General features: G+C 42.4%; 1 protein-coding gene across 9 annotated transcripts in view; it reads left to right on the forward strand.

The window, feature by feature from the left end:
* Window positions 1-17,132, forward strand: part of ARNT2 (aryl hydrocarbon receptor nuclear translocator 2) — a 174,826-nt gene that overhangs the window by 99,163 nt on the left and 58,531 nt on the right. For all 9 annotated transcript variants that reach the window (XM_075897103.1, XM_075897104.1, XM_075897105.1 and 6 more), the window contains 3 exons: window positions 5,663-5,765; window positions 9,165-9,230; window positions 9,672-9,757. In XM_075897103.1, the coding sequence (XP_075753218.1) occupies window positions 5,663-5,765; window positions 9,165-9,230; window positions 9,672-9,757 (255 nt within the window). The remainder of the gene's footprint in view (window positions 1-5,662; window positions 5,766-9,164; window positions 9,231-9,671; window positions 9,758-17,132) is intronic.

Raw genomic sequence — 17,132 nt, forward strand, 5'->3', positions numbered from 1 at the left:
CCCGCCTGCTGCCTCTGATAGAGGCATCAAGGGGTGGGGAAAGCGACTAGTCGACTATCCTGTTTCCATATGCATTTTGCTTGGTTGTTTGTTCACTCTTCCTCTGCAAAGCAAGCTAGTTATAATTTAAGCTGTGTAGCTACTACAGTGATGATGAGGCCCAAGTGTCATTCAGAGCAGTGCTGTGGTTGGGAAATGGACATTGTGTTTGCTAGATCTGGAGCGAGGGAAGGATTTAGTTTAAAAAGAACTACAAGTTGAACCTCCCTAGTCTGGCACTCTCAGGACATGACCATGAGAGGTCAATGTTGTCTAACAGCATTTCCGACACTCCCATTGCTTGTTGGGCTCTTAGAAGACATTTAGGGGTAAATGAAAGCTAAATAACAGCACAGAACACTGAGAGCCAAGATTGGTGGCTGTAAACAAACTTCATGGGACCGCAGGAAATTTGGCCACATCCCATGATAAACGGACATCTGGCTAAGTAAAATCATACTGGTCCACGGATATTGCTGGACCAGAGAGTGATGGACTAGAGAGGTTCAACCTGTACACACAAAATAATCCATTTATTGCAAATACTCATAAGTGATCCAGATAAGATTGTGTTACCCACAATCTTTTTCCTCTTAAGACCGATCTATAGTATATACTAGAAAAAAAAGAAGATACTCATAATGTGCACAGTATTATATTAAGTAATTTGTATTAATAGTCCACAACATTTTCTCATCAGAATATTGTTGCCAGGATCAGAATCAATTGTATTTTGCACGTGTGTTTGTGATGGAGAGATTCTAAATGAGCATGTATCAATATGCGTGGTGGTAGTATAACAGATGCAGAAAGCATACAGAGGGATGAATATTTTATGTTCTTATGACAGAATTATCATCAGAATATAGCATTTAACTGCTCCTATGGCATGCAGCTGTGATTATTTGCTCTGTGTTTGGTTGTAATTTGGCATAATCCAGGGTCCACCATGTGAGCAGCTGTAACAAACTATAGTTCCAGTGATGATAAAGCAGATGTCTGCCTGTATCACTGATCCTAAAGCCATGAGCAGATGTCTACATGTGATGCTACAAGAGATTCACATTTATGCTAGGTCCTTGCTTCCAGGTGGAGCAAATGGTGCAACAGTGACTGGTGATCTGCTCAGCTGCCTGATAAGTGTGTGCCAGATGAAATGGGGAATACCAAGCAACTGGAACTGCCTCCCCCCTCCCACTGCAAACATTTCCAGGACCCTTATTTCTTAACCCCCATGCAGTTTTTAAATGGCGCAATCTGGGCTACTCCCATCCATGAAGTCAAGAATGGAGTGGTGAAAGGAGGAGGCTCTGATGTTGCATCAAGACCTGGTGATGTTGTTGATGAAGTCAGTCCTTCATCGTGTCACTGATAAAATTCATGACTGACATTGTGATACAGAATCGGGTCCGTGTGACTTGATTATTTTGTGGCTCCCCAGACCTCATTAGGAATGAAGATAAAGGCTGTATGCCACTGATGTACATCTAAGACTGTAAAAGAAGTGGTGAGATGGAAATGGTGTGTGTGGCAAAGCATAGTTATCAAGAGCCTGGGATGGAGGGTGGAGGAGGAGGAGAAAACAATCTAGGAAGCATGTATCTTAATTAGCAATGTCAACATGTAGTTGACTGTATGATTAACCAATAAGCCTAGGGTTATCAGTTAATCATCTTGCCTGCACACATTTCCCCCCTGCTTTCTGCCTCTGTATCAGAGGCAGCAAGTTAGGGAGCAGGAGCCAGTGGTGGAAGAGGCCAGCTTAAAAGCTTGTTCCCCCAGCACTGGTTCCGCAATGCACCCGTGCTGCTGCCTCTATCAGAGGCAGAAGCAAGGGGAAAAAGGAAGCTGCCACGAAGCAGCCTCTGTCTGCAGTGGGCCCCAGCACCCTGCAGACAAAGGCTGCTCTACATCCTGCAGAGCAGCCCCTGTCCTTGGGGAGCTTGGACCCCACAACGGACAGGAGTTGCTGCCACCCCATGCTGCTGCCTCTGCAGCAGAGGCGGCAGCGCAGGGCGGCAGGTAGTCGGTCTGATTAGGGAACTGTTTTTTAAACTGGCTCCCCTTGCGGTGTGACCCCCAGCACAATCCCATTGGTTGGTTTCTGGCCAGAGCCTTGCCAATGGGAGCTGCCTGTTTCAATAACAGGCAGCCATGAAGCACAAGGTGCTCCAGAGCACATGGCTGCAGCGTGTGTGAGGGCGGGGCAGGCAGGGAGATTTGATTCAGAAACTGTTGCTGACTGGTAAGTCTCCTGGCAGAGCCTACCTCTGGCACCCCAGTCCCTCCCTTCCCCAACCCTCCTGCCCCCCCTCCTGTCCCCTATTCCACATACCCAAATCTTCTGCCCCCCTTCTGTACCCATGTACCCTCCCAGATCGGGCACCCCAATCTCCTGCCCAAGATCATAGTCCCCTCCTGCCCTATCTCAAAACCCAAATCCCTGCACCTTCTCCTATACCCCAGTTCCCTGCCTAGGTCACAATCCAACCCCCTGCACCCTAGTCCAGTTCCCCAGGTCCCAACTGCCTCCTTCACCCAAACTCCCTCCCTTACCTCAAGCTCCCTTCTGCACCCAACCACCATCCCAGACCGCACACCTCCTCCATTAATATAATGAAAGAGTGCAGCCCTCAACCACTTTTAAAATTCTTGGAGTGGCCCCCCATCAAAAATTATTTCCCACCCTGACCTAGAGGCTCCAACCCTGTAGGAGACAAAGGCTGTCTGGGGCAAGAACTATTCATGAGCACAATTTTGGAGACTAGTTGAAGAGCAGCTGAAAACCTGATCCCCTCTCAGTTTAATTAATTTTAGCCTCTGCCCCTTTTACTTTAATGTTATAAGTTTATTCCTAAACACGTACTTTGTGTGCTCACGCACTAAAACCGGTACAGTTCATTGTTACAACTATGCAAAGGTTAAAAAACATTTGAGTGACAATTGAAACAAGCTGCTTGAGAGCTATGTCATAATATCTGTTGCTCAAAATAATTTTTTGACTCACTTCCCAGGCATGTCGCTGAGATTACATGGGGTATAAGTCAGGGCACTGTCTGACCCATTAAATATTACCCATTAAATATTATTGGGTAGCATGCTTTATCAAAGTTTTCAGTGCCAAAGGAACACACATGGGCAGTTGTAAAGTTGGTAACCATCTAATACTGTAGAGCAGTTGTTCCTGACTTTTTTTTATACCATGGACCAGCAAACCCATTCACAAACTTTAGGTGGACTGGCAATGTTTTATTTGCATATTCATGATACATTATGCAGAATTGCAAATAAAATGTTGCCAGTCCGCCAAAAAATGTAGCCTAACCCTGGCCCCCAGAGTCACCATGAAGAGCTGGCTTCAGCTCCGGTAGTCACAGGCCAAACTCCCTGGAGCAGCCAGCATGGGCATGGCCTAGCAGTGTACCATGGCCCACCACAGGTCCATGCACCAGCAGTTGGGAACCACTTCTGTAGAGGGTGCTTATATATATTTTAGTATGCTGCTTGATGAGAAATGAAGAACTATTTCTATGACTTTATTAAATACATTTTTATTCCTCATTTTTTGCTAATAGCATCAATGCAGGAATCGATATTGGCTGTTTCAATTAAAAAATTTATTTATCCCTTGTTTAACGGGGTCAGCTCATCACCACAGCTCCTGCTGATGGTCACTCTGGAAATTAGCTCAGTCCTCAGCAGGGCACCCCATTCTGGTCAATGTCTTGCCCATCGTCGCGTGTATTCTCTCCATGCTCTAGTTCTGGCCCCGTGCCGCTCCCAGGATCAGATCTCTCACCCCCTTCCGGGGGTGTCAACAGTCTTTAGTCTCGCCATCCGCCATCGTAGCCAACTGCAGCCCCAGTCTAGCCTGTTACCTCAGGGGAAAGTCACAGTCTATAAAGATCACTCCTCAGTGTGGCTAGATGTAGTGTAAGGGGGAAATGGGAGGGACGCAGGCCTGCCCACTGTCTGGACCGGGGGACCCTCTGACAGCATCCTTGTCCTGCTCCCCTTCTCTCCCCTCTACTGCCTCTTGCTTCCAGGGCCACTTTTCCCATAACTGCTTGCACCTTCTTGGCCCTTGTATCAAGGCCACAGTCTGGGAGGTATCAAGACTAAGCTTCCCTCTCTCGCTCCCCTGAGCTTGCCCAGCACTGTCCTATAGAAGGTGCTTCTCCTTCACTGGGAGTTGGTCCTGCACCCTCACTGGTCAGGACTCAACTGCTCTTTGCTCTGCTGAGCCACCCTTTATAAAAGGGCACTCCATGAAGCCGCCTTTTCATTGGTTCCTTATAAACTTCTGTTTGGCTGGAGTTCTGCGCAGGCTCCCTTCATCCTGCTTTCACCCCTTCTGGCCAGAGTGGGGTAGCTGTACCACTACACCTTGAAAGCAACTTTTCCCCTCCTTTTACACGTACAGGGAAGTGTTTTTCTATAAAGGCAAAAAATTCCTAAAATTGCTTAATTTGTCTGGTCAAGTGGATGGGCAAGTTTTTTCACGTTCACATGTTGTTTATGAGTATCTAAAATTAATTATCTGCATCTTCTTGTATTTTTACTTTTTATCTGTGAATCAACTTGATTGTTCTGTAATGATTTTTTTCTCTAAACTTTAGTTATTTATTTGGGTGCCTAGACTGTAGCTTGGAAAATAGGCCCATGCTGGACGCATGGAGAATTGAGAGAGACTCCCCCTTTAAATTCCTCTGCAAGCAACCTGGACTGTGGAGCCTTGGTGCAGTCCCTACAGCACATTGGACAGCACAGCTGAACTGGGGGAGATAGTGTCATAACTAGCTGGTACCACAGACTTGTATCAAATGACCCCCGTTATCCTGCACTCCCACAAGAGCTAGGAGGGAATTGTGCCTTAAGGGGATCTCTTCAGATAACAGGGCCTGCCAGGACTACATCTTGGCTCATGCAGTTTAGGTACCATCCCTTGCTCAAGGCTGTGAAGGCACAATCCAGCCTTGGTTGGTAAGAATAACATTCCTACAGCAGCAAAAACTTTTACTATCCCTTGGGAGTCAAAAGGGAATGCTCTCTGGTCCTTAGTTCTGTTTTTAAAATATCCCATTTTAAAGCGTTTTGTGAAGATTTTACTCCCAATCACTGGTGTGCATGTCTTCAGTTAATTCTTGCTCCCTATGGGAGTTAAATAATCTGTAGATCTAAAAAGCTGACAATAATTTCAGGGCTTAATTCGTAGAAATCAACTTATTTCCAAATGTCATTGTGCAGATAGGGGGATAAGGACTTTTTTATATTCTATTTTATAGTCTAGGTTTTCCATTCATTTAATTACAACAGAGGCTGCATCTTGTTTTATGCTTACAATGTTTGCTGCCACACTATACCAAAAGAAAACATTAATATAAAGGCTATTTTTTCAAATCAATACTGTTCTCACTAAAAACAGTTAGGGGGAAGAGGGTCTGTCTTAATGCTATTTGAAGTATTTTTATACATATCACTGCTTATTTTGACGCTGTGTTAATAATGTCCGGAATTTTTTTACCTGTTAATTGGTCATTTGGAGGACCATGTCAAATTAATTTGTGTCAGTTCTTAGCAGGCAAGAATCAAGATCATGAATTGCTCTCCTTGGTTTCCCCAGGGCGAATTTTGGACTTAAAAACCGGGACAGTAAAGAAGGAAGGTCAGCAGTCCTCAATGAGAATGTGCATGGGATCCAGACGCTCCTTCATTTGCAGGATGAGGTACACAGTTCTCTGTTCCTTCTATGCTCTTCTCCCTTTTCACACCTCAAAATATCATCCCCGTTCGTCAGGTTTGACATGGTGTAAAAATATGAGAAGTACTGACGCTCTGATTAGCCATTTCCAGTATGATTGGTTTTATATCTAGTGTCAATCTGCAATTTGCCTTTCCCTGTAATTAGCAAGAAAGTTATCAAATCTAATCTGTATTAGTGTGCTGTATTGTGCACTGATCCAGAGAGCCTTAGATTGTTTTAACCACTAGAATGTAAGCTAGTAGTGGGCAACCTGTGGCCTCAAGGCCACATGCAGACCATTGGGGTTGTGTGTGAGGCCCAGGAGACATTTTGTTTACCTTTGCCCATGAGCAAGGTTGCCAGATTCTGTTCGTTTCCTTCCACGTAGTTTTTTTTTCCTACCAGTGTTACTAAAGTGACGCACACCTAACGCGAGGACACATGAAGTGAGGTGTGTGCTGATTGCAGGCAGCATTGACTGTAAGAACCTTGTGCTCCCTCTGCATCCAATCAGAACACTGCTCTGGGTTAGTTAGCACACCCCACGAATTCTACGCACGTTAGCGCAGTTAGCAAAACTGCTCTATCTTGGGAGGCCATCTTGGTTAGGACAGTCTAGCAGCCCACTGAGATGGAGTGCCACTCACGTGGCCCACTCACTGGCCTAGGTCGCCTATCACTGATGTAAGCCTTTGTTTCTTAAAGTTTGACTAGGGGGCTACACCCCCCACACGCTACTCTCGCCATGCCTCCTCCCCACTTGCTATGCTAGCCAAGCTCTTCCCCCTCGTCCCCCGGCCGCTACAATTGCCAACCCCCTCCCCCTTCCCATGGCCGCTACACCTGCCAAACTCTCCCCCTGCCTCTGGCTGCTATGATTGCCAAAATCCCCCTCCCACACAGGCTGCTACACTCACTAGTTCCCCCCTTCCCTGGCCACTACACGTGCCAACCTTCCCCCGTGCTCCCCCTGGCCATTGTGCCCTACCCCCAGCCTGCTCCTGCACATTCTCTCCTGGCCAGACTCTGCACCCTCACCCACTCCTGCACCCCACCTCCCACCCAGATCCTACACCCCCATTCCCACTCAATGGCAGAGACATGGACTTGAAACTTTGCTGTTTGAGTTCTTCCCCCTCTCTCCCAAACCAATAATACTAAAAATATGTTGAAGACAAGCAGGAATTTAGTTACTGAGTTAGCCAGCAATGTAAAAATTGACCAGTGGCCAATTAGTTAATTCTAGATACATGAGTAAATGTTAGATAGGAGGGGAATTATTTCACAATTTTTCAAACTTCTGGTAAGTTTCTGTGACTGTTCTGATGTTTGTTTCTCAAATAACACACAAGAAAGTGATTAATATGAGCCACCTGTGCAACAGAGGCTCATTGTGAATGTGGCCTCTGGTGCCCCTGTAATTGTAATGTCACAATTACCATTTCAGTGAATGCAACATGGTGAAAAGTCCATCAGTGTGACTTTGTACGCTGAGAATAAATTATGCAAAAACGCAAACAAACCAAAAGGTTTGAAGGTAAAATCAAGCCCAAGACCAGCCCGCTTTAATGAATTTGAATTTGCATAAAGTTTTGAACATGTAAAGTGACACACATCCTAATTAAATACAATTATTAAATCGGATCAGTTCAGGTGTTTCAAGCGCGTTGAGGTCCTTGAATTGAGGGTGCTTTGGAAGTGCTGTAGTAGCAGTATAAATGTAACAGTCACTTACTGTAGATCATATTATGGCTGTCTCTGTCTGGGTTTTGTAGAGTGATGAAGACACTCTGCCGCCCCTGCTGATCTACACAGGCAGCAGCTCCAGTTTGGTTACTCATATTGAGAAGCATAGCAGAGTGACTCTAGCTGAGCATAAGGAATATATGGATTAGCCTTACTCGCATACTGGGTAACCAGTTAATTGGAGGGCCCAGCCAGCAGGAACATGTTTCTGCTCACAACAGCCGGTTGTTAAAATTGTTTAACTGGTTAAACAGTTTAAGCAGTTTTTACATCCCTAGTTGTGGTGGCAGCACTAACAAACACGGGGCAAATGTCAGGATGGCAGCAGAGTTGATAGCACAGGAGGCAGTTGAACAAGGAGGAAGAGCAAGTTCCACTTTTCCTTTCAGTATCCCAGAACCCCTGCATGCTTCCTTTAAGGCACTGCCATACTTCTTCGCCCAGGGCTCCACAATGCTCAAAACTTCAGTTTAGCTCCATGAGTTTGGGACTGAGAAATAGGAGTTACATTTTGTGCTTTGAAATTATGGAACCATCATCATACACATGTCCTTCATGCAACTCTAATAACATTTTCTTCTCCTATTAAATTGTAACTATAAACAAATTAATTAATTTGGACAAATATTTACTTAATAAAACTATTCAGTCTATTAGTCATCATTTAGGGTGTACTTCTTATTCCGTCTGGCCCATGTTTACTGGTCATGTGGTGCAGTCTTTGAGCAATTGGTTTTCCAGAAAATGGTTTTCATTGGAAAATGCCAGTTGGTCAAAATGTTGTAAGAATGTGTTAGTTTTAATAAAACATCTGTCAAGTTCTTCAAAGTCCAGGATGGAATGTTGGCGGGGGGTAATTAAGCCACAGACCAGAATAGCCGATTTCCCAATTAATAGTGCATTCCTCTGGGAGACCAAAGTTCTAAACCCCACTTCGCTTGATTTGGAGCAAGGGCTTGAACCTCCTGGCTGTTTCTGATCCTTTGTGGGGCTGCCAGCTCCCAGCTCCACACAGGGGGGCCCTGCAGTGCTGGAGCAGCCCTCACCCTTAACAGGGAGATGCTTACCAGCCATCCCTAAATGAAAGGGTTGATACCACATGTAGGGCAATATTGTTATATATGGTTGCGCATACAAATCACTAGTATCTAATACATAAGTAATTGTATATAGTATGTGAATTCTCTGTTCTACTAAATTCTCTGGAAGCTGGAATTATTTTTGGATAGTAAATCTGAAGTCCTAAATTGTATATTTGTCTAGTTCTCAAACTTGATTTTTAAAGTATTTGTGGTCTTCTTAAACCAATGCAGGAATTCTTTACTTTGGGCTGTGTTTTCTTCTTGTCTTTCTTGTTTAGCCTCATATTAACCATTGGATTTTCTTTTGTGAGCCAATAGTTTTCTTATTTTTGTTTTTTTTATTATTTATGTCTTGAAAATAGCTGGGGCACTGAAAAGTAAAAGAAACAAATACAATAGGGGTTTATAGTAGTATCAACCTCTTAGAAAATACTTTGATTGTGCGTCTTAGAAAAAAACAATATTACTTCAATGTGTATCTTTTAAAAAGGATTCAAATTGGATTTTTCTCCCCTGGCATTTATATTTTCTTTCAAATGCTTTCTTATTTTTAGGTGTGGAAATGCCCCTTTGGATCATTTACCTCTGAACAGAATAACTACCATGCGAAAAAGATACAGGTAAGTTTGTTTGTTGCAACCACAGTATGTCATAATAAACTTTTTTAGTTGGTGACTTCACAAGAGCTAAATCTCCCAGGATTACCTAAACAAGTCTTCATGTATCAGAATCTGACACACTCACAAATAACATGATATCACATCAGAGTGGAGTGAGCTCAGGACTGGGAATTTGCAACTGAGTTCTAATCCTGCCTCTGTCACTGACTTCTTAAGGGCCTTACCTATATCACTCTCCACCTTAAGTAACCTCATCTGTAAAATGATACTTAATGTTTATTAAGGATGGCTTATGCAGCACTTGAGATGTTGAAAGATTATGTAAGAGTTGTACTATGTATTATTGCTAGTAGAGTTGGTAAATTTTGTGTTTAAAAAAAGTACTAGTGTAAAGTTCTATAGGATGTTAAATGTATTTATTAATATTTTCTTCTTATATAGGAATGGCCTAGGCCCAGTAAAAGAAGGAGAAGCACAGTATGCAGTAGTCCACTGCACTGGATATATCAAGGCCTGGCCCCCAGCAGGTAAAAATTCCATTGAGGCAATATGCATAGTACCATGTGCGAGGCCAAATTAAAAGTGATCTATGGAAATTATTGACCAACTTCCTAGTTAAATACTGTGGCAGGATTTTTGAAGGAGGCTAAAGGAGTTAGGAGGCCAAGTACAGTGGGATGTATGTCTCTAACTCCCATGGGCTCATTTGAAAATCTTAGCCTTGGGCTGTTAAATTGATAATCTCGACCAGGTAGTTCACTGTGTTCACCTCACTTATGCAACTTATATTCACTTGTTCACTATGGCATACTGGATCTCCCGAACCGTCCATAGGTGTTTTGTGTTCTTACACTTGCTGTTTCAGAGGAAGGTGGAAAGAATCCATGAAGCACCTGACCGGATTTGCTTCTGGTGGTTCTGCAAGTGATACCCTGGTGCATGAGGTTTCATTATAATATTCTAAAGTTAGCATTGCCGGGGAGCATGGAAAAACTGATCACATTGTTTGAGTTAAATCAAGTTTAAAATCTAGAGCAGTCACATGCAATTAGACTGATTGTAGCTGGTTAGTCCATGTATGTTTCAGTTTGGAAAGCAGCACTAGTATTTTCCTGAATATCAGAAAGTCACTCAGTGCCTTTGTTAATGCTGATACCTGCAACAAACAAACCATGTGCTGATTTAGTGTAATGGGATTTAATGTGTATCAGTATTCTTATCAGTCTTTCAATATACGGTCCTGATTCTCCATATAAAACCACTACTGATGTACATTGGCAGAGTATCAACTGTCAGCTATAAGAGTTGCACACTCATAATGAGAGTACCATACAACTACTAAAGTTGAGGTTAAGATTTTCAAACTTAGCTGCCTAAATAAAAATGACTTACTTTGTCAGAGGTTTTGCACACCTCTCATTGTAGCCTGTGGAAAGTAGCAGGTACTCAGCACCTCTGAAAAACTGGCCAAAGCAAGTGCCTGTTTTTTAGACATCCATGTTTGAAAATATTGGTTTCAGGTTAGGTAATTCTGCATTCACCTAAAGGTAATTTACCTAGTGGAGAATTACTACCCGTGTTTCTTGATTTTGTTATTTTGTTTGGAATGTGAGTGTATGCTGCTTTGAACAGCAATAGAATAAAAACCTACTGTAATTCAGTATTACATGGGAAGAAGCTAAAAACAAAGGGAGACTCGGTGAAGACCAATCCAACATCATGAAGGGATAGTTTGGCTGGCCTGAGCATTTGCAGGAGTTGAAGAGGTTCTTTTTAATATGTCAGCTTCTGCTGAGATGAATCAGAATAAGAGGTATCTTGCCCTTTTGTGGTTACAGGCCGAATATACCACAGACATTCTTCAAGTTATTCCAGGGATTAGAAGTGCCAGAAATCCAACTACACTAAATCAGCACATGGTTTGTTTGAGCAAATATTAGCATCCAACTTTATATTTCTTATCTATTCTGTGCTGTTATCTTTTCAAAGGTTGTATAATGTTTGTCCTCTATTCTCCCAGAGAGAGGGAGATGCGCAAAAAATAAAATGATGCATCCTTTTGGAATATCATCAGACTTCCAGCCAGCATAATTCAGACCACATGTCGAATTTTAGAATCACAAAGAAGTGTGAAACTCCCTCTTTGCATTCCAAACTGCTAGTAATAAGATTTCTAAAGCTGATACAATGTAAATTAGAGTAGCATGACTGTCTAAATGTTTCAGTCACTTTTATCCCTGGACACACTAAACAATAGTCTTAAATCCTGTAAAAAATGTCTTTTTATTGTTTTGTTTTAAGAGAATATCAGTTTTAGAGTATTTCTCCTGATTCTTTTCAAATGCAAGTGAATTAAATTGTCATGTACAAAATAGATACCCAGAGCAGTAAATCTAGTCATGCTAAATAGGAAACATTGATTACTTGGATGGTTAATTGGAACCCAACACTATAGCCCCTACACTGGAGAAAAAGCACACATTGAAATGAACTACACCATGATAACTTGGAATGTAATCAAGGCCAATGGATAAGGACAAGAAGCAATGGGCTTAAACTGCAGGAAGGAGGTTTAGGTTGGACATTAGGAAAAACTTCCTGTCAGGGTGGTTAAACACTGGAATAAATTGCCTAGGGAGGCTGTGGAATCTCCATCACTGGAAATATTTAAGAGCAGGTTAGATAGGCATCTGTCAGGTATGATAGATGGTGCTTGGTCCTGCTATGAGGGTAGGGAATGGGACTTGATGACTTCTTGCAGTCCCTTCCAGTTTAAATATTCTATGATTCTAATGGAGTGAAGTGCAGTCAAACACAATACATGGTTTAAAGTAATCTCACAACAATGAAACATTTCGTTACCTCTCTGTGAAGAGATTGCAAGGTGCTGTGATCCAGGAGATGTATTGGCTTTTACCATTTTAAAAAGGGATTTCAGTAACCTTTTATGTGATCTTACAGTCTTGGTTTTTAACCACATGTACTGCTCAGAACAACAGCATACACTGTATTGTCTTTTTCAGGACCTGCTGTGCACAATAGGGTTTCAATTCTCATATGGTAAATTTTGCATGTTTAGTCTGTGTCCTGCCATACTCTTTTGTGCTGGAGGGTATCATTCAAATTTTTGACTGTGGGAATTTCATGGGTGTTTCTGAAGGCAGAATTTGACCTCTGGATAGGTTTTGAGTAGTCATTGCAATGTACAATAATTGTTTGTATTGACTTGTTCCCATTAGAAATTTTATAATTTGCAAAATGATCTAGTAACTTCAATGCAATGAAATTGAATTTGTTAGCTAATTTCTTTACAGGGTAAAGGAACTATGTTAAAAGAATGTTTTGAGAACAGCAAATATCTATCTGTTGCAAGCTTTCTTAAGCCTTTAGCATAAGCAAGATTGTACCAAACAGTAAGTGTTTTTAAAATATTCTGGGGGAAAGGATGATCTTCATATACTTTCCCATATTTGATGTTTTAACAAAGGTTCTTCCTCCCCCTTCAGATTTCATAAGCTGGACTCTCAGCTATACTGTCGATTTAAGTAGAATTTCCTGGAACAAAACACAAATATTTCTTGCAAACATACTTAATATAGATTTTTGTCAGCTGGCATTGTCTCCTTTCTGAGTTCTGCTTATAAAAGAGCATTTTAGTTTCAATGAGAAAATAATTGAAACATTTTTCATCTGCTCTTATCTGCATTCCTAGGACTTGGGGTTTATTACAGGATGAGAGGAAGGGGATTATTATTATTATTATTACTTATTATTATTATTTTCACAAATCCCTGCGTAGTCTATTGGTAACATATTACTGCTCGCTTCAGTCATGTGATGGGTAAAACATGAGCACAATGGGACAAGCTTCTCTGGCACAGCCCTATTACTGTCCCTCAGCATTGGCCTGCAAGATTAGCTCATTTAGGCTCTCAGGCTCCTTCAGTCCTCCCAAGAGTGTCCCTGATATTACTAATTAGTGCTACCTTTGCCTATGTTTGTTGGGAAGTGGGTGGTAGGTTAGATGTAGATCCCTCTATTAAAACTACAGGACCAAATTCCTCTTCTGGTTCAATTCTGTTAATTTTCAGCAGACAATTTGGTCCTCAGAATATAAGTGATGATGTGGACCTCCACTTATTCAAAGGGAAACTAATATTTAATTACTCAGCAGAACCTAAAATAATATGACAGGAGTTCTCCTGCACCACCGGTACAACTGCACCCTGCTGAACTATTCAAATATAGAGTGGAGCATGGACCAGAGAGTCAAATTTTTGTGTCTAAATTCTCTGCTGTCTAAAGTATAAAGAAAATTCTAACAGCAAGACTTGGTTCTTCAGTCTTCTTTCAAGCAAAAACTCACACTCAAGTTAATGAGATGCTTTAAATAAGGACTGAGCCCCAACCACCGACTGCCAACGTAAAATCCCTATATTGCCTCTATGCCTGGATGGTCTCAGACCTCAAATCTTTTTTATTTAACTTACATGGCTATGTGGAGAGAACAGGAAGTAACCACTTCTCCCCACATAAGAGCTGAGGACTTCTGTAGTCCTTGCATATGGGCACTTCCAGGGAATACAAAGCTATGGCATCATATCCTCTTCATACTTCCTTGGGAAGTTGGCCAGGTGTTTTAGGAGGAGTAGGCTGTAAAGCCCAAAGGTAGATGGCAGCTTGCAAACTCTGTATGTTCTCTGCGACTAGGGGGGAATGAGAGTCCTAACTAAGACTCCTGATGGGCAATGCAGCAGCATAGTGCCACTAAACTGGATGGGATCACAAAGTACAGAACCTGTCCATCAGTCTTTGACTTGTGGGTAAGTAACTGTATGGAAAAGATGGATCTGTTTTAGGAGTTAATGATGGGATATTGGTATTGTGCAGACTCTCTGCACAGGAATAAATTTCTCCAAGCTATTCATTTGTCAAAAAATAAATGAAAAAGTTGGTTTTGGAAAATCCAGACTCTTTTCCATGGAATTATATTTTATTGTATGTGATGAATGTATATTAAACAATGAAATATAGTGCTAAAATATCTTCAATAAGGGGAAAAGACTCACTATTTGAAGCTGAGTACAATATCCATTCCAGACGTTGATCCTGCATTTGTTTCGTCTCCTGCCAATTGGCTATAAGAACCTGTGCTTCTGATTGCGTGAAAAGTGTTGTAACTAATAACCAAATGTACAAAATATACTAGTCCTACTTTTTTCCATCTTTTATTTTTAAATAATAAAATAAGCATTTGCCTTTTTTAAATTAAAGCATCATGTTCTTGGAAGGCAATGAGTTTTATGCAGTCCACATGATGTTTTCCTAATAGTTTTATTCATCACACATAAGTTGATGGAAAATATTTAGTTGAGAGAAACTACAGTATGTCAGCACGTTACTGATTTTTTAAAGAATAAATCAAATCCAGGACCAATGTGTTTCCAAAGGGAAACTGCAGGAAAGTCAGTTATCCTAAGGGTCAAATAGATGGAAACCCTGGGGCACTTCAGATTGAAAATCCGAGTAAATAAAGTTTCAAATACAGAATTCCTCATTTCTTTTGGGTGATGTTTTGGGGTTTGTTTTTCATCTATCCCTTAATTTTTTTTGTCTTGCAATTATTGATTCATTTCTAGTCTTCCAAGTCAGACTTACAGTAACTACTTAGCCACAAAATGCCAAAGTAGTTAGGTTATCTTAAAGTTTTGGCCTGAATCTAGAAGTTTGTGTAAAACTTCCTTTTTATAATACAAAACAAAATAGTTGCTTTACAGCTTTGTAATTTTTAGTGCTCTATAAAAAAAATGACTCTCCCTTCTTTGAAATTTTTCACAAATACTATTTTCTTCTCAATTTCTGACTCCCTCCCCCACCCCCAGCTTTTTTTGAGGAGGTCCTTCTTGAATTTGGGGGGACTTAGATTCCTGCATAAACCTATTCAAGAGCCAGTATGATCTTTTAAAATGCCATGCACATTAATGTTACTCTACAAGCAATGATAATTGGTGGAGATATAAAATAATGTGTAGCCATGCAGTGGTACATGGTGTGCATTTTAATTTCTCTGTTATGAACAATTATAAAATATCAATTTTTCAGTTTAATATAGTGAAACCACAAATACACAAGTCATTATTCTGCACCCTGTATGTACAGATGGAGTACAGGGACTGTGGGACTGCAGAAGGACAGGAAATACTGACATTTGGTTAGGACCAAGTTGAAAACTTTTCAGACTTTTTCAAAAGCCACTTCATTATGTCCACTTATACACATGTCATGTGGGAAACTTAGTGCACTGTGATACTACAGGCAGTCCCCGGGTTACGTACAAGATAGGGACTGTAGGTTTGTTCTTAAGTTGAATCTGTATGTAAGTCGGAACTGGCGTCCAGATTCAGCCGCTGCTGAAACTGACGAGCGGCTGACTACAGGAAGCCCGAGGCAGAGTTGCTCTGCCCCGGGCTTCCTGGAATCAGCCGCTGATCAGTATCAACAGGCTGAATCTGGATGCCAGTTCTTACATACAGATTCAACTTAAGAACCCCAGGCGTCCCCAAGTCAGCTGCTGCTGAAACTGATCAGCGGCTGATTCCAGGAAGCCCGGGGCAGAGCAACTCTGCCTCGGGCTTCCTGTAGTCAGCGCTGGTCAGTTTCAGCACCGGCTGACTTGGAGATGCCTGGGGCAGAGCAGTTGGGGTGCTGCCGGGTTGGTCCAGTAGCGCCCAGAGCAGCGCTACGGGACCAACCGGCAGCGCCCCAGCTGCTCTACCACAGGCGTCCGGAGAAAAGCCTGGTCTGCTTTTCACTAGCTGCGCGCCCCCCCTCCCCGCAGCAGACCAGGGAGACGCGGGCAGCGGACCGAGACGCACCGCGGTCCCGCCGCCCGGGTCCTCCATGGCTTTGTTCCCTGTCTCCCTGGTCTGCTGGTCACCAGCAGACCAGGGAGACGGGGAGCAAAGCCACGGAGCACGCGGGCAGCGGGACAGCCGCGGCGCGTCTGGGCTGTCCCGCTGCCCCCGTGCTCCGCGGCTTTGCTCAGCGTCTCCCTGGTCTGCTGGGGGGGGGCTTCCCCCCCAGCAGACCAGGGAGACGCGGTGCTGCTTTTCTCGCCCCGGAGGACGCGGGTGGCGGGACTGCGGCGCATCTGGGCGTCCCGCCGCTCCCGTCCTCCGGGGCGAGAAAAACCCCATTCGTAACTGCGGATCCGACATAAGTTGGATCCACGTAACTCGAGGACTGCCTGTATTAAGTATACACTGCTTGCACAATGTTCAATTTGTGATTCATTTTCATGTTTAGCTCTGTAAGTTGTTGAGTTAACTGGGACAAGTGTAGTGGCTACGTTAGTTTATTAGTAGTTCATTTGTTAGTAGTAACATATGTTTTGATGGTGAGAAATAAGGTTCTAAAATGGTCACATGCAATAATGTGAATAATGTGTTCATTTTGTTGATGTTTTTAATAGGCCAGTTTCATAGCCTTTCTCCTGGGTACAAATTTTTGGAACTCTTTTGGAATTACTAATATTTGAACAACTGCAGATTCTAACAAATCACTTTGTGTTAAGAGATAGATGAAGTAGTGATGGGACCAGTGCACAGATGTTATTTCCCTATAATATAGTCCATATTAAATGTATTCAGATTTCATAAGAGTAGGTAAAGTACAGCTCCCCCTATGCACATTCATAGTAGTGTAAAATAGCAACTTTATAACTATCAGCAAGAGAGTAGGGAAAACAATTTCCATCTAGAACAAAAATAAACTATGGAATCCTACGAATAATACCACCTAATAATACCTGAAAGCAGGTAAGCAGGTAATCATTTTAGCATATTTTTTGCTCAAGAAGCTTTGTGTAGGGTTAGCAATTCACTGGGTCATGGACTTGATTAA

This window comes from Pelodiscus sinensis, chromosome 14 (genome assembly GCF_049634645.1).
Source record: "Pelodiscus sinensis isolate JC-2024 chromosome 14, ASM4963464v1, whole genome shotgun sequence".
Taxonomy (NCBI): Eukaryota; Metazoa; Chordata; order Testudines; family Trionychidae; genus Pelodiscus; species Pelodiscus sinensis.